At 43.5% G+C, this 26,383-nt stretch overlaps 1 protein-coding gene across 2 annotated transcripts in view; it reads right to left on the bottom strand.

The window, feature by feature from the left end:
- DOCK1 (dedicator of cytokinesis 1) overlaps positions 1–26,383 on the bottom strand; it is a 569,019-nt gene that overhangs the window by 351,968 nt on the left and 190,668 nt on the right. For both annotated transcript variants that reach the window (XM_015103500.3, XM_042238527.1), the window contains exons 26-27: positions 3,645–3,772; positions 201–296 (exon numbers count right to left, since the gene is read on the bottom strand). In XM_015103500.3, the coding sequence (XP_014958986.2) occupies positions 201–296; positions 3,645–3,772 (224 nt within the window). The remainder of the gene's footprint in view (positions 1–200; positions 297–3,644; positions 3,773–26,383) is intronic.

Below are 26,383 nucleotides of genomic sequence, written 5' to 3'. Positions count from 1 at the left end.
ACTTGCTTCTAGAATCACGGAAAATGAGCCCACTTAACCTACTAGGCTGTAAATAAATGCATCGCAACTGCCTGCTATAGTTTCAAAAGGCAACTGCAAGAGGACCGTGTGGGTTTTCAAGCTTGAGAGTAAACGACTTTCCTGAGAAAGATGCTCTCAGCCATGATGAGACCCCCATGCGTGTGTCACTGAACACTTACGATGAGTTCTGAGTCCCGCCCCATGGAAATGACGGTTCGGTTCACTGTCCGGAGAAGCTTCTCCATGATGATCTGGACGTGCCTCTGCGTCGGCCCCTGCAGGAAAGACACACGTGTAAACCAACAGCTAAGACAGTCATTAACATGCCAGCCCTGCGGCTGTCACAGAACCCATTTACCCTGTAAAGAGTAAATCAATTACAATCCTTAACGAGATGAAAAATGGCCCTTGTCACAGGCAAAAGCCTTCACAAAGAAAACTCAAGGCATTTTATTAATTATAGCCCATTAATGGTAATGTTATATAATCACAGTAATTTAATTGAAGCAAACCTTAAAAATAAAAGCAAATCTGTTTAAACAATATAATGTTTATGATCCCTGATTAGCTCACCAATTAGCTTTGGAAAGACACTTGCCCATTTGTACACAGAGGGCCAGCAGCTAACAACCAAACAGCTCACGCTGCAAGTCAGATCCCAGTAATGTGTATGCTTGCATAGAATCAAATGTTTAAATATCACCTTAGCACAACCCCAAAAACGCAGCATGCCGGAGCATCTCCAATCAGTAAACGTGTGCTCCTTCGTCTCATATGTGATGGGACTATTGATTCTTCTTCATGAATTCTGTACGTGTATAAACAGGTTTTCCAGGCGCTCTGCACAGGCCAGACAGGCACTGCCTCCTCTATAAGGCTTGACCTTACAACTTTTCAAGTGCAATCTTTTTTTTTTTTCACTCTTTTCTGTTTTTACTTGGAGGCTAGTTGCTTTACAATATTGTGTTGGGTTTTGCCAAACAACAAGGTGAATCAGCCATGTATACATATGTCACCTTCCGCTTGACCCTCCCTCCCACCTCCCATCCCATCCCACCCCTCTAGGCTGTCACACAGCCCGGTTTGAGCTCCCTGGGTCATACAGCAAATTCCCACTAATGTGTATGTTTCCATGCTACTCTCTCCGTTTGTCCCACTCCCCTCCTTCCCCCGCTGTATCCACAAATCTGTGCTCTATGTCTGTGTCTCTATTCTTGCCCTGCAAGTAGTTTCATTGCCCTACAAGTAGTACCATTTTTTCTAGATTCCATGCTCATGCGTTAATACACGATATGTTTTTCCCATTTCCGACTAACTTCACTCTGTGTAACAGGTTCCAAATCCATCCACCTCACTAGAACTAATTCAAATGTGTTCCTTTTTATGGCTGGACAGTATTCCATTGTATACATAGATACACCACAGCCTCTTTATCCATTCATCTGTCAGTGGACATCTTGGTTACTCCCATGGTCTAGCTATTGTAAATAGTGCTACAATGCACTTGGGAGTACATGTCTTTTTAAATTACGGTTTCCTCAGAGTATATGCCCAATAGTGGGGTTGTTGGGTTATATGGTAGTTTCATTCTTAGTTTTAAAGAACTCTCCATACTGTTCTCCCTAGTGGCTGTATCAATTTACATCCCCACCAACCCTGTAAGAGGGTTCCACTTTCTCCAAATCCTCCCCAGCATTTGCTGTTTGTAGATTTCTCGATGATGGCCATTCTGATGATTGAAGTGAAGGAATAACTTCATTGTAGTTTTGATTTGCATTTCTTTCATAATGAACGAGGAGAAGGCAATGGCACCCCACTGCAGTACTCTTGCCTGGAAAATCCCATGGACGGAGGAGCCTGGAAGGCTGCAGTCCATGGGGTCGCTGAGGGTCAGGCACAACTGACGGACTTCACTTTCACTTTTCACTTTCCTGCATTGGAGAAGGAAATGGCAACCTACTCCAGTGTTCTTGCCTAGAGAATCCCAGGGACGGGGGAGGCTGGTGGCCTGCCGTCTACGGGGTTGCACAAAGTCGGACACGACTGAAGTGACTTAGCAGCAGCAGCAGCAGCAGCAGCAGCATAAGGAGCGATGTTGAGCATTTTTCAAAAGGCCTGGACTGGGATGACTGAAGCCTGGCCTTTGGGTTAAGGCTGGCAAGAGCTTTCAGAGACAAAGGCTGGGGAGGGTGGACATAGCCACAGTCGCAGTTAACTTACTTACTGTAATTCTCTTTTCAAGCACATCACCCAGACTCTGAGAAGATAAGCAGGTGCAGCAAAGAAGTGGGCGGGACAGGCACATGTGTGTGTGCGTGTGTGTGCATGTGTTTGGACTGGGGAGTTGTCCAGAGTCGCGTGGGGGAAAGCTAAGAACAAGCCCTACTAACTAGAAAACCTTGATTCATCTAGCCACTGCTAGAGACAGAGACAGACGTGGCTCTGAACAGCTGTCCAGACACACCTGGAGAGCCAGTGACCCTACATGCGCACACACACGTGCGTACACAAATGCATATGGTAGGTACAACGGGGTCGGGAGGCAGAGAGTCAGCTGTTTCCACATGTGCTTGCGCCAGCTTTTTATTAAGACCAAAAGGGCAGAGGAATAAGCATACAATTGAGAAATGCAAAAGAAAATACCATGTAAAAAAGAAACAGCAAAGAAAGCACAGGAAAAAGCTGCCTGTACAGAAAGGAACCTGCAAAAAGGGGCAGAGAACTGCTCTCAAAATTGTCAGAAGCACCACTGACTTAAAGCAGCAACAACTATGCTCATCATAAAATAATAATACTAAGTATGATTTATTAAAGACAATGATTGACAGAAAGTAGGCAATTAGCCACCCTCTGTTTATTTCTAATTTTTAACATCAAAGCCTCTGACCTTAAATATCAAATCTCAGTCTTGGGAGTCACTGAGCTGAGAAGTCACAGGAAACAAAACAGTTTCTTTAATGTGGAAAGACACACATGATAATACAATCATCCTCCTCTGCGCGCTCAGTTGTGTCTGACTCTGTGCGCCCCCATGGACTGCAGCCCACTAGGCTCCTCCGTTCATAGGATTTCCCAGGCAAGAAGACTGGAGTGGGCTGCCATTTCCTCCTCCAGGCGATCCTCCCGACCAAGGGATCAAACCCATGTGCCTATACCTCCTGCATTGGCAGGAGGATTCTTTACCACCAGAGAAGCCCCATCAAGCTTTATACATTAATAAAAAAAATAATTTGAGCATGCAACTCTACAGAGAAAAAGAGAACGGTGTTAGTCGCTCAGTCGTGCCTGACTCTTTGCGACCTCATGGACTACAGCCCGCCACACTCACTCCTCTGTCCATGGGATTTTCCAGGCAAGAACACTGGAATGGGTTGCCCTTCCCTTCTCCAGGGGATCTTCCTGACCCAAAGGATTGAACCAGGGTCTCCTGTATTGCAGGCAGACACTTTATCATTAGAGCCACCAGGGAAGGCCCAAAGAAAAAGAAAGGGCAACCCTTGAAATTCAGGCCATTCTCTTTTAAATGAATCAAACGTGAGTCGGTCCGTAGAGGCCAGGTCTCAGGAGGATCACAGGCCCACGCTTGCTGCGGGGTCCATGGAGGCAGCCCCACGGCTACTCACCACGTCCTTCCGGTACAGAACCTCAAGGATGTTGCTGAGCAGTTGGCAGCAGGCCTCCAGATCTTCCTGTCTCTCCAGATGGTACTTGAGCTGATCCGTCATCATGGGAAGCAGGATCTCTCTGCAGTCTGCAGGGGACACCAGGTTACCAGTCAGCAGGAGACCCACCGAGACGCAGCTCTGTTTGCCAGAAGCTTGTTTTCCTAGCTTGAGACAGGGCACGGTGCACTAACACTCTCTGCAATGTGAAACTGACATCTGGAGGGCGTCAGACCAGCTGACCTGGCAGAAATCACTTGTTTTCTTATCAGACAATTCACACACACATACTCACATATGCATACATGTCTGTGTGGCCGCCATATAAACATAAGATGACAGTTAACAAACACACGCACACAGACACACAATCACATATATCCCATGGTGTGCATGTCGATACAAACACAAACAAGCCTGCAGCGAGTTTAACTAATTTTCTGTGCCAAACTATGAATTTACTGATTGGCCCATTTAAAAGGAATATATGTTAAAACACAAATGATTTGAACTGCAACTATTCTTGTTGTTTCCTAGGAGGACCAGAGCATGGTTCCTTTCTGCTTCCATATACCTCCCAGACGTTCCTGAGCTTGGCCAGTTCACAACTCACTAACTTCCACACTTAATGTTTACTTGGTCAGGGATAACTTTCTGCTGGGTTCACACCTGCAGAGGACAGTCTGCAGAGGGCAGAGCTCAGGCTCTGGAGTGAGGTTGTGTGGGTTTAAATTCTGCTGTTTTCCATGCAGGGTAACCTTGGGCTAAGCTGGTTAACTCTACAAGCCTAGGTTTCCTCATCTCTAACACGGACACACTGGCACTAGTAACTCACAGGTTTTAGGCTCAATGTCCACCTGCAAGATTAGGCATGAAGGCCTGGGCCGGGAACAGGTGAGATGCTCTGGACAGGTACTTGCTCTTATGATGTGACATAAACACCGGTGAAGAGCAGCCCCCACTACCCTCTCTGGCCTCCTAGACCCCTGGACTAATGAGGGAGGGAGCAGTGGGGAACAGGTTTTGACCTTGGACGTGAAAGGAAGGCCTCCTTCAGGACGTAGTGCATTCACCTGCTGGGAAGAAGCATTAGAACCTCCAACATAGGGTGGGCAATCCTAGGCACAAATTCAGGGAGGCGGGAGTAGATGACATATTCACAGAGCCACAGGCGAAGTTCAGGAGGGTGGGAAGAGAAGAAGGAGAATAAAATACCAGACAGGAAGTCAGGTTTCATTCTGAACGTGATGGGTGAGATTGAAACGGTTGGAGAATTGGAAGAAGCTGATGGGGAAGGGATGTGATAATACAAAAGGCCAGAGAGAGCCTCTGTGATGGCATCCAGGTAGGGCAGTGCAGATGGGAGGCACAGAACTGGCTAGTTAGCTACTGCAATAGCCCAAGCAAAAACTAGGAAAAGCCTGACCTCCTGCTGACGACAGAAGATGAGATGGTTGGATGGCATCACCAACTTGATGGAAATCAGCAAGCTCCAGGAGTTGGCTATGGACACGGAAGCCTGGCGTGCTGTAGTCCACAGGGGTCACAAAGAGTCGGACATGACTGACCAACTAAACTGAACTGACCTCCTGCTACAGTGGTAAGTTTGAAAGAAGAGGCCCTGAACAAAACCACATTGGAGGCAGGCTGAACAGTGGCTGACGATAAACGGAGAGGAGGCCAGGAGCTAAACGAGAGTCAAACATGACACCCAGTCCAACATGAGCCCTTGATGAGTCACCCATGGCAGGATGTGACACTTCTAAGGAGAGGAACCTGGGAACAGAAGGGTGTCTAAGGGAGGAGAAAAGGACCAGGGTCTGGTTTTGGATGAGCTGCGTTTGAGTTGCCTGTTGGATATGCATGTAGCTCTACTCGGTAGGCGTCTAGACCTTAGAGATCTCCAGTCTCAAAGACCCAAGAAGCAACAGCCCTTAGACAGCAATAAATGCCAGGTGTGTGAGTAAGACCATTGAAGAGAAGTATGGAGAATGAGAAGGGAGTACTATGAGCGGCAGTCAGGAGTTGGTATTAGAACAGGAGATGGAGCGAGCAGCAACGTGGGATGAGGCAGAGATGAGTGACATCACCCAAATCGAGGGAGGGCAGGTGGCCTGGGTGTGGCAAGATCAGACGCAAAGGAACAGCCCTGGGACGTGGCGACCGAGAGCACACAGAGTCCTGTTCAGGCCAGCTTCCTGGAGTGGGATGAGAAGACAAAACCAGGAGCGCAGACATAGCTCCCGGAGCACAGCTCAGAAAGGAAGGGATGCTGGTGTCTCAGGATCAAAGATAATTTGGGTTTTCATTTGTTTTTCAGAAAGAACCATGGAAAGGATGCTCAGAGAGAAGAAAAAAAAAAACAAACGAACTAGACACAAATAAGACTGGAGATGAAATGTTGATTACTAACTGTCTCTTTCTGCTGGGGAATCCCACTGAACTCCAGCACACCCACCCTCCAACGTGAGCGATCTGCTGACAACAGCAGTTCTGATGGTGAAACAAACTCAGCCACTGTTGTTCCCTTTAAAATGTGGAACACGAGAGAAGAGACAGCAGAGCTTGGAAACATTAAATATCTTGCGCTTGTTTTTAGAATTTTACATTTTAGGACTTCCAGTGTTAATGATACACACAAGCATGTCTTTGCATTAATGTTTTCTGAGTTATTTTTTAACATAAAGAAAACAAATGAGCCTGCAACATTGGAAACATTCCTGAAAGTATGCAGAGACCTGCTTAGGAGATTTTGCCAAGAAGTAGGGGCTTCCCTGGTGGCTCAGGTGGTAAAGAATCTGCCAGCAGCAGACTTGGGTTTGATCCCTGGGAGGGGAAGATGCCTTGGAGAAGGGAACGGCAACCCACTCTAGTATTCTTGCCTGGGAAATCCCATAGACAGAGGAGCCTGGAGGGCTACGGTCCACGGGGTCGCAAAGAGTCAGACACAACTAAGTGACTAGCACACACGTGTGGTAGAGAAGACCGCGGGACGGAGGAGAGAGGCAGGTCAGGCAGGGAGATGCAGAAACAGCCCACATCCTTCTGCTCCTCCACTTTCCAGGGGGCTGCACGTAGGACGCTCATGCTAAGGCTTTTTCAAGCTCCATTTTGATTTAATCCACAGAAAAGGAACTGATAATAACTCCGTTTTTCCAGATGGAGTTTCCCCCAAAGAACAGGTGAATATATGCATTTGCTTGCAGATGGCACCGTTACAGGAATCCATACTTACGTGCATGCTCAGTCGCTAAGCGGTGTCTAACTCCTGGGAACCCTGGGGACTGTAGCCCGCCAGGCTCCTATGTTCACAGGATCTCCCAGGCAAGAATACTGGAGTGGGCTGCCATTTCTTCCGCCAGGGCATCTTCCCAGGACAGGGATCAAACCTGCCTCTCCTGCACTGCCAGGTGGGTTCTTTACCACTAAGCCACCAGGGAACCCAACAAATACTTAGGCAGAGGTAAGTCAGAGATGCTAAAGGGCTGAGCATCTTCCAGGCAGCGGCCGGGCGGGCTTGGCTGACTGATGTCAGGGATCGCAGGCGGGCAGGGCGTGAGAGTGCAGCACAAGGAGAAGGCACTCTGGCATGGGGACCAGGACAGGCTCTCCTCGTCGTGGCCCCTGGATGCCAGGGGCCATCACGCGATTCCTTCCCCTTGCTACCCAGCCCTTCCTACAATGTCCGTGGCGAATGCCCAGCCCCGCAGAGAGCATCTCCCCTAAATGCCACCACCCCTTGAACTCATGACAGAAGCGCTCCAAAGCTGAGATGGTCCTCCAGCGTAGGAGAGGGCACAGGCATCCCAGGACAAAGCCAGTCCAAGGGACAGGCCACAAGATGACCTCATGGCAGTGAATCCAGCCTGAAAGTGTAGCTGCCCAAAATCCTGACCCACTGCATACACGAACTCCACAGGCATCCCAAATCCAACATCTTACTACAAAATCCTGAAGTTCACAAGTCGCACCAGCCTGCAGTAGCTCTGCTGACCTTAACTGCAACCCGACGTCCAGTGTAGAGCTACACTCCAGCTCCCAGAAACCAAGGGGCAGGGCAGGGCCCTCGGCCAAGCCGTCTGAGTCCAGCCCTGCCTGTGTTCATCCTCAAGGCCCAAGTGGAGCATCTCCAGCTGGAGTCCCCCTTCCCTACCACCTGAGACACATCACCAGCGTGTCCACCCTCAGGAGATGAGCCCTTAGCCACCCTGGCCACTCGGTTGTCCCCAGCATCACTGCTACCGCTGTTCTGCAGGTAAGTCTAATTTCCAAGCAGCTGGAGAAGGAAGAGCCACGAGAAGCTGAGCAGACAGAGACAGGTGCTGACCACACGACCACGGATAACATGACCTCGGAGGCTGAGCAAAGCCAAGCATGGGAGGGACCCTACAGCAGCAGCAGGCCGGTGGACATGCCAGGCCAACGCGGCAGCAGGGCTGTGCCCACAATGATCCTAGAAACTCAAAGGAACACAGCTCTGGACTCAGAGACGGCTGAAATGGCTCCTCGGGATCTGGCGACCCAGAGGCCCTGGCCGCAGTCCATGCCGTACAGCCCCATGTATCTGTCACGCCGGACAGGTGGGGGTGGACTTCATCGTCCTCCAAATAATCGAGTGTGCTAGTGTGATCTGTCAGAATCACTCCAGGGTGAGGGAAGGGATGGCCTCCCTGTCCACCTTCTGCTGGGAGAGATGCCGTCAACCATTACCGGCTCCAGCTGCAAACGCCCACCTGCCACCCCACCCAGAGCTCTGTGATAGCTTTGCTTGTTTATTACTCAGCCTCTTTTGAAGAAAAAGGACCAAATTTTGGAGATTTTGCTGCCATTCTGTCATGTTTAAAGACTTTCATCCTGTTAGTTTCTGAGAACATAAAAATCCATTTGTTATAACCCTTCATGGGTCCACAGTATCGAGAGATACTATGGAATATACGCAGGGGATGTTTTCAACATCCACAGGATAACTGTGGTTTTAACCTTACACTGCCTCCCACCTCTGGCTGGTCAAGATAAAGGGGGCCATGGGGATAAGCCTACCTCACCAAGAGGCTGGAACAAGACCACATGAACAGGACTTTGGGAGGGTGCAACACTCCTGTCCAGAGGACCAGCACAGGCCCCTGACCACACGGCCATCACAGGACCAGCTCACCAGGAGGGAGCGGCCGCATGCCCAGGGCTTCCGTGCAGGTGAATGGACCACACCAGGCATCTCCTGCAGGTCTCCAAGGACAGAGGGTAACAGGGCGGCTGCACCTTCAAAAGCACGACCCAGCAGGAACTGTAAAGATGGCGGAGGAATAGGACGGGAAGACCACTTTCTCCCTCACAAATTCCTCAAAAGAACATTTCAACGCCGAGCAAACTCCACAAAACAACTTCTGTAGGCTGGCAGAGGACATCAGGCAACCAGAAAAGCAGACCATTGTCTTCAAAAACAGATTTTTAATCTTTGCTCTTAGGTTTTTGTTGTCAATTTTGTACATTTAAAAACCCCAACTTCACTACCCAAGTTTACCTGAGAGCGAGATTACTGGCTTGACCACTCTCTCCTCCTTTGGACTCTCCTTTTTCTCCACCAGGTGGCCTCTGTCTCTTTTCCCCCCATCTCTTCTCTATCCAACTCTGTGAATCTCTGTGTGTTCCAGACGGTGGACAACACCTAAGGAACTGGTTACTGGCAGGATTTGTCTCTCTCCTTCTCATTCCTCTCTCTTATCCTCCTGGTCACCTCTGTCTACTTCCTCCCTCTCCTCTTCCCCGTATAACTCCGTAAATACCTCTGAGAGGTCCAGACTATAGAGCGCACATAAGGAAGTGACTACTGGCTAGCTTGCTCTCTCCTCTTTTGATCTCACCACATCTCATTCCAGTTACCTCTAACTACCCCCTCCATCTTCTCTTCTCCTTGTAACTCAGTGAACGTCTCTGAGTGTCCCTCAATGTGGAGAAACTTTTCATCTTTAACCTAGATGTTTTATCATCGGTGCTGTATAGATGGAGAAGTCTAGAGGCTACTGTAAAAATAAAGCTGAAAACCAGAAGCGGAAGGCTTAAATCCAAAGCCTGAAAACATTACAGAACTCTTGAATTCAGGGAACATTAAGCAATAGGAGCTCATCAAATGCCTTCATACCTACACCGAAACCAAGCACCACCCGAGGGCCAACAAGTTCCAAAACAAGACATACCACTCAAATTCTCCAGCAACACAGGAACACTCCCCTGAGCTTCAATATACAGGCAGCTCAAAATTATTCCAAAACCTTTGATGTCTCATAACCCATTACTGGTCACTCCACTGCACTCCAGAGAGAAGAAACCCAGCTCCATCCACCAGAACTCCAACACAAGCCTCCCTAACCAGGAAACCTTGACAAGCCACTGATAGAACCCCACCCACAGTGAGGAAGCTCCATAATAAAGAGAACTCCACAAATTACCAGAATATAAAAAGGCCACCCCAAACGCAGCAATATAACTAAGATGAAGAAAAAAAGGAATACTCAGCAGGTAAAGGAACAGAAGAGTTGCCCACCAAACCAAACAAAAGAGGAAGAAGTAGGGAGTCTACCTGAGAAGGAATTCCAAATATTGATAGTGAAAATGATCCAAAATCTTGAAATCAAAATGGAATCACAGATATATAGCCTAGAGACAAGGATTGAGAAGATGCAAGAAAGGTTTAACAAGGACCTAGAAGAAATAAAAAAGAGTCAAAATATAATGAATAACGCAATAAATGAGATCAGAAACACTCTGGAGGCAACAAATAGTAGAATAACGGAGGCAGAAGATAGGATTAGTGAAATAGAAGATAGAATGGTAGAAATAAATGAATCAGAGAGGAAACAAGAAAAACGAATTAAAAGAAATGAGGACAATCTCAGAGACCTCCAGGACAATATGAAATGCTCCAACATTCGAATTATAGGAGTCCCAGAAGAAGAAGACAGAAAGAAAGAGCATGAGAAAATCCTTGAGGAGATAATAGTTGAAAACTTCCCTAAAATGGGGAAGGAAATAACCACCCAAGTCCAAGAAACACAGAGAGTTCCAAATAGGATAAACCCAAGGCGAAACACCCCAAGACACATATTAATCAAATTAACAAAGATCAAACACAAAGAACAAATATTAAAAGCAGCAAGGGAAAAAAAACAAATAACACACAAGGGGATTCCCATAAGGATAACAGCTGATCTTTCAATAGAAACTCTTCAGGCCAGGAGGGAATGGCAAGACATACTTACAGTGATGAAAGAAAATAACCTACAGCCCAGATTACTGTACCTAGCAAGGATCTCATTCAAATACGAAGGAGAAATCAAAAGCTTTACAGACAAGCAAAAGCTGAGAGAATTCAGCACCACCAAACCAGCTCTCCAACAAATTCTAAAGGATATTCTCTAGACAGGAAACACGAAAAGGGTGTATAAACCCGAACCCAAAACAATAAAGTAAATGGTAATGGGATCATACTTATCAATAATTACCTTAAACGTAAATGGGTTGAATGCCCCAACCAAAAGGCAAAGACTGGCCGAATGGACACAAAAACAAGACCCCTCTACATGCTGCTTACAAGAGACCCACCTCAAAACAAGGGACACATACAGACTGAAAGTGAAGGGCTGGAAAAAGATATACCACGCAAATAGAGACCAAAAGAAAGCAGGAGTGGCAATACTCATATCCGATAAAATAGACTTTAAAACAAAGGCTGTGAAAAGAGACAAAGAAGACCACTACATAATGATCAAAGGATCAATCCAAGAAGAAGATATAACAATTATAAATATATATGCACCCAATATAGGAGCACCACAATATGTAAGACAAATGCTAACAAGTATGAAAGGGGAAATCAACAATTACACAATAATAGTGGAAGATTTTAATACCCCACTCACACCTATGGACAGATCAACTAAACAGAAAATTAACAAAGAAACGCAAACTTTAAATGATACATTAGATCAGTTAGACCTAATTGATATCTATAGGACATTTCACCCCAAAACAATGAATTTCACCTTTTTTCAAGTGCTCATGGAACCTTCTCCAGGATAGATCACATCCTGGGCCATAAATCTAAACTTGATAAATTCAAAAAAATCGAAATCATTCCAAGCATCTTTTCTGACCATAATGCACTAAGATTAGATCTCAATTACAGGAGAAAAACTATTAAAAATTCCAACATATGGAGGTTGAACAACACACTTCTGAATAACCAACAAATCACAGAAGAAATCAAAAAAGAAATCAAAATATGCATAGAAACTAATGAAAATGAAAACACAACAACCCAAAACCTGTAGGACACTACAAAAGCAGTGCTAAGAGGAAAGTTCATAGCAATACAGGCATACCTCAAGAAACAAGAAAAAAGTCAAATAAACAACCTAACTCTACAACTAAAGTAACTAGAAAAGGAAGAACTGGAGAACCCCAGAGTTAGTAGAAGGAAAGAAATCTTAAAAATTAGGGCAGAAATAAATGCAAAAGAAACAAAAGAGACCAGAGCAAAAATCAACAAAGCCAAAAGCTGGTTCTTTGAAAGGATAAATAAAATTGACAAACCATTAGCCAGACTCATCAAGAAGCAAAGAGAGAAAAATCAAATCAATAAAATTAGAAATGAAAATGGAGAGATCACAACAGACAACACAGAAATACAAAGAATCATAAGAGACTACTATGAGCAGTTGTATGCCAATAAAATGGACAATGTGGAAGAAATGGACAAATTCTTAGAAAAGTACAATTTTCCAAAACTGAACCAGGAAGAAATAGAAAATCTTAACAGACCCATCACAAGCATGGAAATTGAAACTGTAATCAGAAATCTTCCAGCAAACAAAAGCCCAGGTCCAGACGGCTTCACAGCTGAATTCTACCAAAAATTTCGAGAAGAGCTAACATCTATCCTACTCAAACTCTTCCAGAAAATTGCAGAGGAAGGTAAACTTCAAACTCATTCTATGAGGCCACCATCACCCTAATACCAAAACCTGACAAAGATGTCACAAAAAAAGAAAACTACAGGCCAATATCACTGATGAACACAGATGCAAAAATCCTCAACAAAATTCTAGCAATCAGAATCCAACAACACATTAAAAAGATCATACACCATGACCAAGTGGGCTTTATCCCAGGGATGCAAGGATTCTTCAATATCTGCAAATCAATCAATGTAATTCACCATATTAACAAATTGAAAAATAAAAACCATATGATTATCTCAATAGATGCACAGAAGGCCTTTGACAAAATTCAACATCCATTTATGATAAAAACTCTCCAGAAAGCAGGAATAGAAGGAACATACCTCAACATAATAAAAGCTATATATGACAAACCCACAGCAAACATTATCCTCAATGGTGAAAAATTGAAAGCATTCCCCTAAAGTCAGGAACAAGACAAGGGTGTCCACTTTCACCGCTACTATTCAACTTAGTTCTGGAAGTTTTGGCCACAGCAATCAGAGCAGAAAAAGAAATAAAAGGAATCCAAATTGGAAAAGAAGAAGTAAAACTCTCACTGTTTGCAGATGACATGATCCTCTACATGGAAAACCCTAAAGACTCCACCAGAAAATTACTAGAGCTAATCAGTGAATATAGTAAAGTTGCAGGATATAAAATCAACACACAGAAATCCCTTGCATTCCTATACACTAATAATGAGAAAGTAGAAAAAGAAATTAAGGAAATAATTCCATTCACCATTGCAATGAAAAGAATAAAATACTTAGGAATATATCTACCTAAAGAAACTAAAGACCTATATATAGAAAACTATAAAACACTGATGAAAGAAATCAAAGAGGACACTAATAGATGGAGAAATATACCATGTTCATGGATAGGAAGAATCAATATAGTGAAAATGAGTATACTACCCAAAGCAATTTACAAATTCAATGCAATCCCTATCAAGCTACCAGCCATATTTTTCACAGAACTAGAACAAATAATTTCAAGATTTGTATGGAAATACAAAAAACCTCGAATTGCCAAAGCAATCTTGAGAAATAAGAATGGAACTGGAGGAATCAACTTGCCTGACTTCAGGCTCTACTACAAAGCCACAGTCATCAAAACAGTATGGTACTGGCACAAAGACAGACATATAGATCAATGGAACAAAATAGAAAGCCCAGAGATAAATCCACACACATATGGACACCTTATCTTTGACAAAGGCGGCAAGAATATACAATGGAGTAAAGACAATCTCTTTAACAAGTGGTGCTGGGAAAACTGGTCAACCACTTGTAAAAGAATGAAACTAGATCACTTTCTAACACCGCACACAAAAATAAACTCAAAATGGATTAAAGATCTAAATGTAAGACCAGAAACTATAAAACTCCTAGAGGAGAACATAGGCAAAACACTCTCGGACATAAATCACAGCAGGATCCTCTATGATCCACCTCCCAGAATTCTGGAAATATAAGCAAAAATAAACAAATGGGATCTAATTAAAATTAAAAGCTTCTGCACAACAAAGGAAAATATAAGCAAGGTGAAAAGACAGCCTTCTGAATGGGAGAAAATAATAGCAAATGAAGCAACTGACAAACAACTAATCTCAAAAATATACAAGCAACTTATGCAGCTCAATTCCAGAAAAATAAACAACCCAATCAAAAAATGGGCCAAAGAACTAAATAGACATTTCTCAAAAAAAGACATACGGATGGCTAACAAACACATGAAAAGATGCTCAACATCACTCATTATTAGAGAAATGCAAATCAAAACCACAATGAGGTACCACTTCACACCAGTCAGAATGGCTGTGATCCAAAAATCTGCAAGCAATAAATGCTGGAGAGGGTGTGGAGAAAAGGGAACCCTCCTATACTGTTGGTGGGAATGCAAACTAGTACAGCCACTATGGAGAACAGTGTGGAGATTCCTTAAAAAATTGCAAATAGAACTACCTTATGACCCAGCAATCCCACTGCTGGGCATACACACCGAGGAAACCAGAATTGAAAGAGACACATGTACCCCGATGTTCATCGCAGCACTGTTTATAATAGCCAGGACATGGAAACAACCTAGATGTCCATCAGCAGATGAATGGATAAGAAAGCTGTGGTACATATACACAATGGAGTATTACTCAGCCGTTAAAAAGAATTCATTTGAATCAGTTCTGATGAGATGGATGAAACTGGAGCCGATTATACAGAGTGAAGTAAGCCAGAAAGAAAAACACCAATACAGTATACTAACACATATATATGGAATTTAGAAAGATGGCAATGACGACCCTGTATGCAAGATAGCAAAAAGGACACAGATGTGTATAGCAGACTTTTGGACTCAGAGGGAGAGGGAGAGGGTGGGATGATTTGGGAGAATGGCATTCTAACATGTATACTATCATGTAAGAATTGAATCACCAGTCTATGTCTGACGCAGGATACAGCATGCTTGGGGCTGGTGCATGGGGATGACCCACAGAGATGTTATGGGGAGGGAGGTGGGAGGGGGGTTCATGTTTGGGAACGCATGTAAGAATTAAAGATTTTAAAATTAAAAAAAAAAAAAAAAAGCACGACCCAGGCCTCCCCACGAAGCCCAGGTCCCGCAGTGGCTGCGAGGACCACAGCTGGAAGCAGCCGAAGCTCAACTGATCCACCTACCCGGTGACCCGTGACTGGCAGGCCCCAGCCCAGGCCCCCGACAGACCTGGGACAGGTGGGCTTCCGGTGCCAGGTCTCAGACAGCTGGGATCTAAGAGTGGCTCTGGGACCTGCTTGTTCCTCTGGAACAGTCTGTTAGAGGAGGGGTCTTGCTCTCAGCCAGGGGAGGGGCCCCCGCACATGCACAAGACCTCACAGTGGAAGTATGTGTGTGTGTGTGTGTGTATGTGTGTGCACACGTGCCTGTGACTTCCTGCACATGTGTGGGCACGTGTGAGCAGGCATGCATGTGCTCAGGGGGAGAAGTGCTCTCTTCCCAACAAGACAGCTGCCCAGGACTTCGGTCCACAGTCTTCTGCATGGTTGAACCCAGTGCTCTGCTTGTTTGACATGGCGAGCGAGGACGTGAAACCAAGGGCCGCCCATCCCATCCTCAGAAGACATCGGGCAAAGCCGTCACTGCAAGCTCCCACTTGCCTCTCCGGGGGCTCAGCTGCACTGGTCAGTGTCCAAGCCGATCCCAACAGCAGTGCTCGGGCTCACGTGCACATGCACTTGCGTGTGCGTGCATGTGTGTGTGTGCAGGTGCATGTGTGTGCACACGTGTGTGGGTGTGTGCATGTGTGTGTGCACGCATGTGTGTGCGTGTGTACATGTGTGTATGTGAGTATTGTGTGTATGCATGCGCACGTGTGTGTGTGTGCACACGCACGCATGTGCTCACACACAGGAGTGTTCATCTGCGTTCTCTGTAACTACAGGCGCAGAGGCTCACAGGAGAGGGTCTGCAGTGAGAAGCAGGTCGGCCTCCTGGTGCTGCCGCAGCCACCCAGCAGCCCTCCCCACCCAAAGCAAAATGAACCTTATTTTACAAAGGACACCACTGACTCTGCATTTATCTTCCTTTCAGCTTTCTCAAGAAGTGGTGGGACCAAGTTTGCAATAACACTAAAGATCCTGAAAAATTTTCTAAGTCAAAACAAAACATTAAGAACATAGAGGAAGGTACCCCCACACACAACCACTCACGCACCCATCCACCCACACCCACACGTACAAACATACTCACCCATACAGTCACACCTGCAACTAAAGCATCAGACATGTATCTGACAGTCAAGGAAGAGGAATCCCCTGTCATATTCTGAGTGTCTCAAATCGGTGACCCCAGTAACCTTCTCCATGAATAGAATACCATTTCTACAGCGAGATCAGTGCCTATAGTCTCACTTGGTTCAGAATGGATGTCCTGGGAAGCTGACAATCTCCCCACTCAAAGGAAAAAGAGAAAAACAACCAACCAAACAAACAATGAAATCAAGAAAACACATTTTAAGCCAACTACCCACAGATCAACACATGGAAAAAAGCTGTGACCAGCACGTGACTGAAGCCTAAGAACCTGGGCCAGTCTATTTGATTTTGTTTGTTTGCTTTTTCACCAAAGTAGAGTCAAGTCCCCTATGATTAAAAGGACATCTTTTTTGGTGTTAATTCTAGGAGGTATTGTAGGTAGGTCTTCATAGAACCGTTCAACTTCAGCTTCTTCGGCATTAGTGGTTGGGCATAGACTTGGATTACTGTGATACCAAATAGCTTGCCTTGGAAATGAACAGAGATCATTCTGTCGTTTTTGAGATTGCACACAAGTACTGCATTTTGGACTCTTTCGTTGACTATGATGGCTACTCCATTTCTTCTAATGGATTCTTGTCCACAGTAGTAGATATAAAAGTCATCTGAATTAAATTTGCCCGTTCCAGTTCATTTTAGTTCACTGATTCCTAAAGTGTCAATGCTCACTCTTGCTACTTCCTGTTGGACCACTTCCAATTTACCTTGATTCATGGACCTAATATTACAGGTTCCTACACAATATTGTTCTTTACAGCACCGGACTTTACTTCCATTACCAGTTTATTTATTTAACGTATAAGCAGAATACATCATGTGAAATGCCAGGCTGGATGAACCACACGCTGGAATAAAGATTGACAGGAGAAATATCAATAACTTCAGATATGCAGATGACACCAGCCTTCTGACAGAAAGCAAAGAGGAACTAAAGAGCCTCTTGATGAAGGTGAAAGGGGAGAGTGAAAAAGCGGGCTTAAAGCTCAACATTCAAAAAACTAAGATCATGGCATCTGGTCCCATCAATTCATGGCAAATAAACAGGGAAATAATGGAAACAGTGACAGATTTTATTTCCTTGGGCTCCAAAATCACTGCAGATGGTGACTGCAAACATGAAATCAAAAGACACTTTCTCCTTTGAAGAAAAGCTATGACAAACCTAGACAGCATATTAAAAAGCAGAGACATTACTTTTCCAACAAAGGTCTGTTTAGTCAAAGCTATGGTTTTTCCAGTATTCATGTATAGATGTGAGAGTTGGACCATAAAGAAAGCTGAGCACTGAAGAACTGATGCTTTTGAACTCTGGTGTTGGAGAAGATTCTTGAGAATATGTTGGACTACAAGGAGATAAAATGAGTCAGTCCTAAAGGAAATCAACCCTGAATATTCATTAGAAGGACTGATGCTGAAGCTCTAATACTTTGGCCACCTGATGCAAAGAACTGACTCCTTAGAAAAGACCCTGATGCTGGAAAGCATTGAAGGCAGGAGGAGAAGGGGATGAGATGGTTGCTCAGCATCACCAACTCAATGGACGTGAGTTTGAGCAAGCTCCGGGAGGTGGTGATGGACAGGGAAGCCTGGTGTTCTGCAGCCCATGGGGTCAACAAAGAGTTGGACACAACTGAGCGACTGAACTGAACAAGAGTTGGTTTACAATAATGTGCTAGTTTCAGGTGTACAGCAAAGTGATTCAGTATACATATATCTATAAACATTTTCAGATTCTTTTCCATTATACGTTATTATAAGATATTGACTGTAGTTCCTTGTGTTATACAGTAGGTTCTTGCTGTTCATCTGTTTTATATATGAAAGTGTGCTTCTGTTAATCCCGAGAGTCACAGACAAAGAAAACAAATTTATAGTTGACAAAGGGAAGGAAGAGGGGAGGGATAAATTGGGAGTTTGGGACTAACAGTCTAATTGATTTTGGAAAAGCCTTTTGGTCTGATTAAAGTTCTGTTTACCCATGCACATAAGAAAATAATAATATCTACCTGTCTCACTCTTTGCCTTGAATCTTGGGCAAGTTACTTCAACTCTTGAAGGCTTAATTGTCCTTCTCTTTAAACGGGCATGCTACTGTTAACCCTTCAGGCTTACTGTGAGAATCAAATGATGTAATGTGTGTATCTGGCAAGTAGTCAGCACTCAGTCAAGGGTAGCTGTCAATAACTGTAACAGAAATAATATTATTCTGCAAAGTCAGCTTTTCCAACAAAGTACACAGCAAAAACTCCTGCCTTAGAGTTTGTCAGTCAATAGAGTAGCCAGTGAGCCCTTGAAATACAGCCTGTTCCACTGATGAGTAGAATTTTTACCTTAAGTTAATTTCATGTAATTTTTTACATTTAACTTTTTAACTTAAATGTAAAAAAATGGACACCTGATTCAGTTCTTGCAAACAACTATTTGGAACGATGGAACAGCATGTATACATGAATCTCCTTTCCTGTGGTGAATTTTATTAAACGTGAAAAATACAGATCAAGAGTCTGTGATGAAAATTCAGCATTCAAACTGAGATATGATATACATGGAAAAACCACACTGGGTTTTAGAGAGTTCCTATGGGGAAAAAAAAAAAGAGGCGTGTGAAACATGCCACTTGTAATATTTAGATCAAGGTCATGTTGACATATTTCAGATGAAATATATTATTAAAATTAATTTCACCAACTGTCTTGTACTTTTTTTTTTTTTACTGTGGACTGTATAAAATTATAAATTGTGTATGTAGCTGGCATTCTATCTCTGTTGGACAGCGCAGTCTGGGCGTGTGCTAGGAAGCAGATGTTGGAGGCCTCCTGTGCGATTTCTCATTTTAATGAACTAGTGCTCATCTCTGGAAGGAGAGTCAAGGCCACAGCTTTCTCCCGGCGGACGGTCTTCAGTCACAGATGTGACTGCAGGCCTCATCAATGCCTGCTAGTCTGCGTCAAGGCACGGAGCTGACCTACAAGCGAGCCACAACCCGGCGGCACAGTTGTCCCGGCTTCTCCCTGCCATGCAGAGTGAATGCTGACAGCCCTGCCCAGACAGCCAGGAAGGCGCAGGCAGCCCCGGGCCCAGATCCCTCGCAAATCAGCCATGGGGATCAGAGCCCTGCAACACACCAGCCAGCCTTCCACACCCGTTTCCCCAGTGCGATCCACTTTGATTACAGACAGCAATAATGTGACATCTGCTCATTCTCAGCTGTGCAGGCTGAGGCCATGATGATTAATGCTCTGGTAATGGGCACAGAGCAAAAAATATTAATCTTTATAAAAGGTATTCAACAGGCATCATCAGCTTATAAATGTCCAAGGAGAATATCCGTCTATAACTCCATTACAGCTCTACATCAAAGCAGGATGCAAACACGAGAATGAATCTGTCTGTTTAAAACATTCATTTTATGAACACTGAATAATGTGCTTCTTAATTTTTAGTTTGGTCACATTAAACAAATGATCCATAAAGTGCATTTAATAACCTTGAGCCTGTTACACAGAACTAAGATCCAGACGAATACTTTTAATGAGAATTAAACAGCAAGAGTCATATAAACGGGGGATGCTTTGCTATCCATCTTTTTCAGACAATCATCCCATTTTTCAACAACCTAAGAACCCTGTACCCACATGACTCAATTTGTTCAAATAACTCTCTCCCTCTATACAAATCTTCCAGCGCCAAAAATGCGGAACACAGAGCCAGCAATGGAAGGGATCACAGGAGTAATCTATTCATGTCCCAGCTGTACAGACGTGGGGACAAGCAGCCAGTGTAGGGACCAGGCAGCCGCTGAACTAGAATGAGATGTCTGATCCCAAAGCCAGATGACTATGCATGTAAACGTGTGTAAACATGTGTGATTCAGGTAACTTTACATGTCTAATGAAGATTAAATTTTTCCAAGAATCATTTTAATTCACTTTACCTAAGTGATCATTAGCAGTACCAGCAGGGTAAATTCACATCAAGTAACCCTAAGCATATCAGTTTCCCTTTCTGAACTTTAGATCTTGATCTGTGAAGTGGAATAAATACAACTGCCCTGCTCTGTGTTTCTATTCCTACCAACAGGCAGTCCTTTTGTAAGTATTCTGGTCAGAGGATTCTCAGCACCACTTGGCCAAGTGCTGAAATAATCGGAAATAAGATAATCTGCCTGTCAGCTCTGAGGTACCCAATGTCACAAAACTTTAATTGAGAGAGTGACAGAGCAATTAAAAGTATCTTGAAAACTGGAAGGGAACAGGGCAAGATATAGATTGTAGAACAAGAGAAAAAGAAGTTGGTCAAAGATATGTCTTCTGGCTGAAGCCAAAGGGCCTCTTATAAATTGTGTCATCTTTTAAAGAAGGGAGAGGTGTAGCAGATATTTTGTCTCCTTCAGTTTGGAGAAGTGTAATCATAGAGAGTAACCGTTCATTAATATTATGTTGTTGTTGTCAGTCACTAAGTCATGCGTGACTCTCTGCAGTCCCATGGACTGCAGCACACTAGGCTTCCCTGTCTTCCAACATCTCCCAGAGCTGCCCAAGTTCATGTCCATTGAGTTGGTGATACTATTTAACCATCTTATCCTCTGCTGTTCCCTTCTCCTTCTGCCTTAAATCTTCCCCAGCATCAGGGTCTTTTCCAATGAGTCAGCTTCTTCATACCAGGTAGGCAACGTATCGGAGCTTCAGCAACAATCCTTCCAATGAGTACTCAGAGGTGATTTCATTTAGGATCAACTGGTTTGATCTCTTTGAAGTCCAAGAGTCTTCGCCAGTACCACAATTAAAAAGCATCAATTCTTCAGCAAATTCAGATTATAATAAGAAATACCTTGTCAAATGAAAGAAGAATCACTGGAGAAAAATCTCAAATGAGTCCCATTTAAAAGCAGACCGAAAAAAAAAAAAGGGCAGATGAAAATATTCGTTAAGACTCAAGCAAAATGCCAGGGAAGGTAGTGTGCAAAGTACTGGTCAGACCAGGAATTTGTTCTCTGGGTAGAAATGCATCAAGGAGGTGTCTCAGGACCTTTGAGAGGAATGCTATAGGCTTGCCAGTCCTTGGGCAGAACCGTACTGTATGGAAGATGAGGAAACAAAGACTGAAAAATGGGGCTGGGGAGTTGTGTGCATTCATTTACCCAAGTGTGTGAAGGGAACCAAGAATATAGGTCTTGGCCTGTGCAGCCCAGCTCTCGTCTACTAGTTGTCCCAGTGATGAGCTATATGGTTAAAAGACAATGTCTAAACCTTATGGTCTGTCCCCTCCATCTTGAGGGAAGGACTATGCCCTCAGGGAGGAGTTTATGCAACAGAAATTTTAAAAACAGCATCTCAAAAGAGAACTCAGGAGACTGCAGGCTGAGTTGAGGACCCTCCAACTGTCCCAGGCAAGTTTCTGTAGGCAACACGAGGGACCATGAACTGGGGAGACTCAGAGTCCTAGCGCCAGTGTGAGCATGACTCGATAAGGGACAATCAAGCCGGCCTCTTCTAAGACTGCTCCTTGCGCCAAAACATCAAGCAACAGGGACAGAAGTTCACTCAGAGGGGAGCGCAGAACAGAGAACCAACAGACTATCGATAAAGGTTAGACCAACTGCACCCTGAGGAACTTGACGCCACCAATTTAATCACACAGAAAAAGAGAGAGAAGGCTAGGAAAACTCCATAAGCACATGAGCACAACACGCTACACGGCTTATGTTTCATTTATGTATGTGCTTATTTATTCACATACTTGTATTTTATCTTGTTCCATATGGCATCTGAAGTGAATTCAGTTTTCAGAATGCATTACTCATACAGTGGATGCGAATCAGCTTAAGAGTAGGTAATGGATTTGTAACAAGGAAAGTCCTTAATCAGCACCATGGTGGTGGACAGCTCCCTGCCTGGGACTCTGCTTACCAAGTGAAACTTGCCAGTTAACTCCTGGGTGGTTATCTGTAAATTAAGAAAATTACTCTTTTCCAATTAAATATTTTTAAATGGCTCTGAGGCCTCTCAGAGGACTCAAATTTGCTCACCAACAGTCCTGAGCACATGCTAGGTGCTCAACAAATTATAATGGAATTTAAATGGATATAATTAAGAAACTGAAATTGAGTTCACCCTCCCAGATTCATTAAACCACTTCTAAAAGACTGCCCTGTTTTAACAAGTGATGTTTTCAAAAACACATACAATGAAAGCTGTAGACGGACATATTGAATTAGGGATGAGAAAAAGTACACTATGTTACAGATAAAGATTAAAATTTTCTCAGGGCATGAAAAAAATGGAGAAAATTATATTTATATTCCATAATTATTTAAGAAATTAGTCTTTGGGTTTCACAGCTGGTAATGTTCATTAGAAGTCTTCAGCACAACTATCTAATTAAAGTATTCCAGAAAGCTACACAAGTGGTACATTAAGTAACTGCCACATACAACACTACAACCCCAATTTTTCTTTCTGTGTAACATCCGTCAAGTTAACAAAGCTACGACAGAGTACTTCTGGTTTTAGGATCCCTTTCAATGAAGAGAAACCTCTTTTGAGATTTGTTTATGGATCCAAAGCATCAAGAAGGTATATTTCACTACAGGTCTGTATTAAACACACAGTTTCCCTTTCTACGATTTAAAGCATGACAAACTGATTAACAGGGTAATTGTTTAGAGATATAAATTTTCTATTTTGGATGGAATGATGATGAAAACAGTCTAGAAGTCTGAACCAATCATTCCTACTAGGAGTCCCACTAGGCATCTGAGTCTTTGGCCTCAGATTTTCGAGGGTTGCTGTAAGTAATGTTCTCACCTCTGCTTGATAACTGGAAGACTCAATCACCTGAAAATAAGAATGAGGGAAATAATTTTTAAGCTCTCTAGGCCTACATTTTAAAGAAGCTCTGTACTGTTCAAAAATGGAAGACAAGTGAGGTTTGATGAGGCTGCTGAATACTGTCTAAGAGGAGCCTATTCGTTACACTGGAGGACAGAGCCACAGGGACGGCCAGAGAACGAGGGGGTGCCACACTGTCCATTCCTCCTCACTGCCAGATGGCAAACATCAGGGGAAAAAATAAAAACAAACAAAGGGGTCCCAATGAATAGTAAAGCTAAAACCAAAGTAATTCACCAACAGTACTAAACCAAACTACTATCAAGACTGGAAAGAGATAGTGTTGCCACTAAGTCTCCAAATCTTTACTCTCCAAACCTTACTACCCTGTAAAAACAACTTATGACACAAGGTAAGTATATTTCAGTTCTGAAGGAAATACTGTTCATGGGCTTCTCAAGGCAAGAATACTGAAGTGGTTTACCATTCCCTTCTCCAGTGGACCGTGTTGTCTCAGTAGGCCTTACAAATAGCTAAGAAATGAAGAGAAGCAAAAGGCAAAGGAGAAAAGGAAAGATATTCCCATCTGAATGCAGAGTTTCAAAGAAGTCAAGGAGAGATAAGAAAGGCTTTCTAAGGACTCAATGCAAAGAGATAGAGGAAAACAATACAATGGAAAAGACTTGAGATCTCTTCAAGAAAATCAGAGATACCAAGGGAACATTTCATGCAAAGCTGAAAGGGCACAATGAAGCACAGAAATGGTATGGACCTAACAGAAGCAGAAGATATTAAGAAGAGCTGGCAAGAATACACAGAAGAACTGTACAAAAAAGATCTTCATGATCCAGATAACCACGATGGTGTGATCACTCACCTAGAGCCAGACATCCTGGAATGTGAAGTCAAGTTGGTGTTACAAAGCATCACTATGAATAAAACTAGCAGAGGTGATGGAATTCCATCTGAGCTATCTCAAATCCTAAAAGATGATGCTGTGAAAGTGCTGCACTCAAAATGCCAATAAATTTGGAAAACTCAGCAGTGGCCACAGGACTAGAAAAGGTCACTTTCCATTCCAATCCCAAAGAGAGGCAATGCCAAAGAAGGTTCAAACTACTGCACAATTGCACTCATCTCAAATGATAACAAACTAATGCTCAAAATTCTCCAAGTGAGGCTTCAACAGTACGTGAACCGAGAACTTCCAGATATTCAAGCTGGATTTAGAAAAGGCAAAGAGATCAAATTGCCAGCATCCACTGGATCATAGAAAAAGCAAGAGAATGCCAGAAAAATATCTACTTCTGCTTTACTGATTACACCAAAGCCTTTGACTCTATGGACCACAACAAACTATGGAAAATTTTTAGAGACAGAGGAATAACAGACTGCCTTACCTGCCTCCTGAGAAATATGTATGTAGGTCAAGTATCAACAGTTAGAACCAAACATGGAACAACAGACTGATTCCAAATTGGGGAAGGAGTACGTCAAGGCTGTACACTGTCACCCTGCTTATTTAAGTTATATGCAGAGCACATCATGAGAAATGCCAGACTGGATGAAGCATAAACTAGAATCAAGATTGTTGGGAGAGATGTCAATAACATCAGATATTCAGATGACACCACCCTTACAGCAGAAAGTGAAGAGGAACTAAAGAGCCTCTTGATGAAAGTGAAAGAGGAGAGTGAAAAAACTGACTTAAAACTCAACATTCAAAAAACTAAGATCATGGCATCTGGTCCCATCACTTCATGGCAAATAGATGGGTGAACAATGAAAACACTGACAGACTACTTTCTTGGGCTCCAAAAGCACTGCAGATGGTAACTGCAGCCACAAAATTAAAAGACACTTGCTCCTTGGAAGAAAAGCTATGACAAACCTAAACAGTATATTTAAAAGCAGAGACATTACTTTGCTGACAAACTTCTGTCTAGTCAAAGCTATGGTTTTTCCTGTAGTCATGTATGAATGTGAGAGCTGGACCATAAAGAAAGCTGAGCGCCAAAGAATGGATGCTTTTGAACTGTGCTGTTGAAGAAGGCTCCTGAGAGTCCCTTAGACTGCAAGGAGATCCAACCAGTCAATCCTAAAGGAAATCAGTCCTGAATATTCATTGGAAGGACTGATGCTGAAGTTGAAGCTCTAATACTTTGGCCACGTAATGTGAAGAACTGACTTTTCAGAAAAGACCCTGATGCTGGGAAAGACTGAAGGTGGGAGGAAAAGGGGAAGACAGGATGAGATGGTTGGATGGCATCACTGACTCAAGGAATATGAGTTGGAGCCAGCTTCAGGAGTTGGTGATGGACAGGGAAGCCTGGCGTGCTACAGATCATGGGGTCACAAAGAGCCGGACATGATTGAGCGACTGAACTGAACTGAACTGAAAGAAAATCTGTCAGTTACTTCTGTCACTTTCAATATGAGAATATAGAAAAACTAGATCCTGAAAGGCAAGGAAATTCAGTGTTACTGGAATGAGCTTTCCTCAGGTCTCAGGTGCAGAAGCACAGCAGAAAGGAGCCCATGTGGGTAATAGAATGTCTCCACTTCAGCTGTTTGCAAGTATGCCCAATGTGCTTGACAAATTTAAGTCAATGCTATCTCAGCTTGATTTCTTTTATTCCAGTTTCTATAACATTAATGTGAAATATTTTTGTCAGCATAAATCCCAAACCATAGTGTCCTTGTGTTTATGTTAATTTAATTACACTGAAACCTTTCATTTCTATAATAGGATTGAAGCTTTAATCTTCATAGCTTTTGTCAGATAGGTGGGCAACTATGTAATCACATGGGAACAAAGCTACAAATATACAAAGGATGAAGCTTTGACCTTTCCTTCTATTTTAACTTGATTTAAAAGTCTGCTCACTCCATGCCACAGATTATTTGGAAGAGTTACCTTTCTGTGAAGCACAAAATCTATTTAACCAGCTTTCAAGTAGTCAGATCACATCTCTAGACAATGCTTGGAGCCATTCCTGTCCATTCCCCGGCTGTCCACACAGGGCAGGATAAAGAGCCCAAGCCCTTCCCCTCAGCCA

This window comes from Ovis aries, chromosome 22, assembly GCF_016772045.2.
Source record: "Ovis aries strain OAR_USU_Benz2616 breed Rambouillet chromosome 22, ARS-UI_Ramb_v3.0, whole genome shotgun sequence".
In the NCBI taxonomy this organism is placed as follows: Eukaryota; Metazoa; Chordata; class Mammalia; order Artiodactyla; family Bovidae; genus Ovis; species Ovis aries.
The sequence above is the reverse complement of the archived record's forward strand: the minus strand, read 5'-3'. Positions and strand labels throughout refer to the sequence as shown.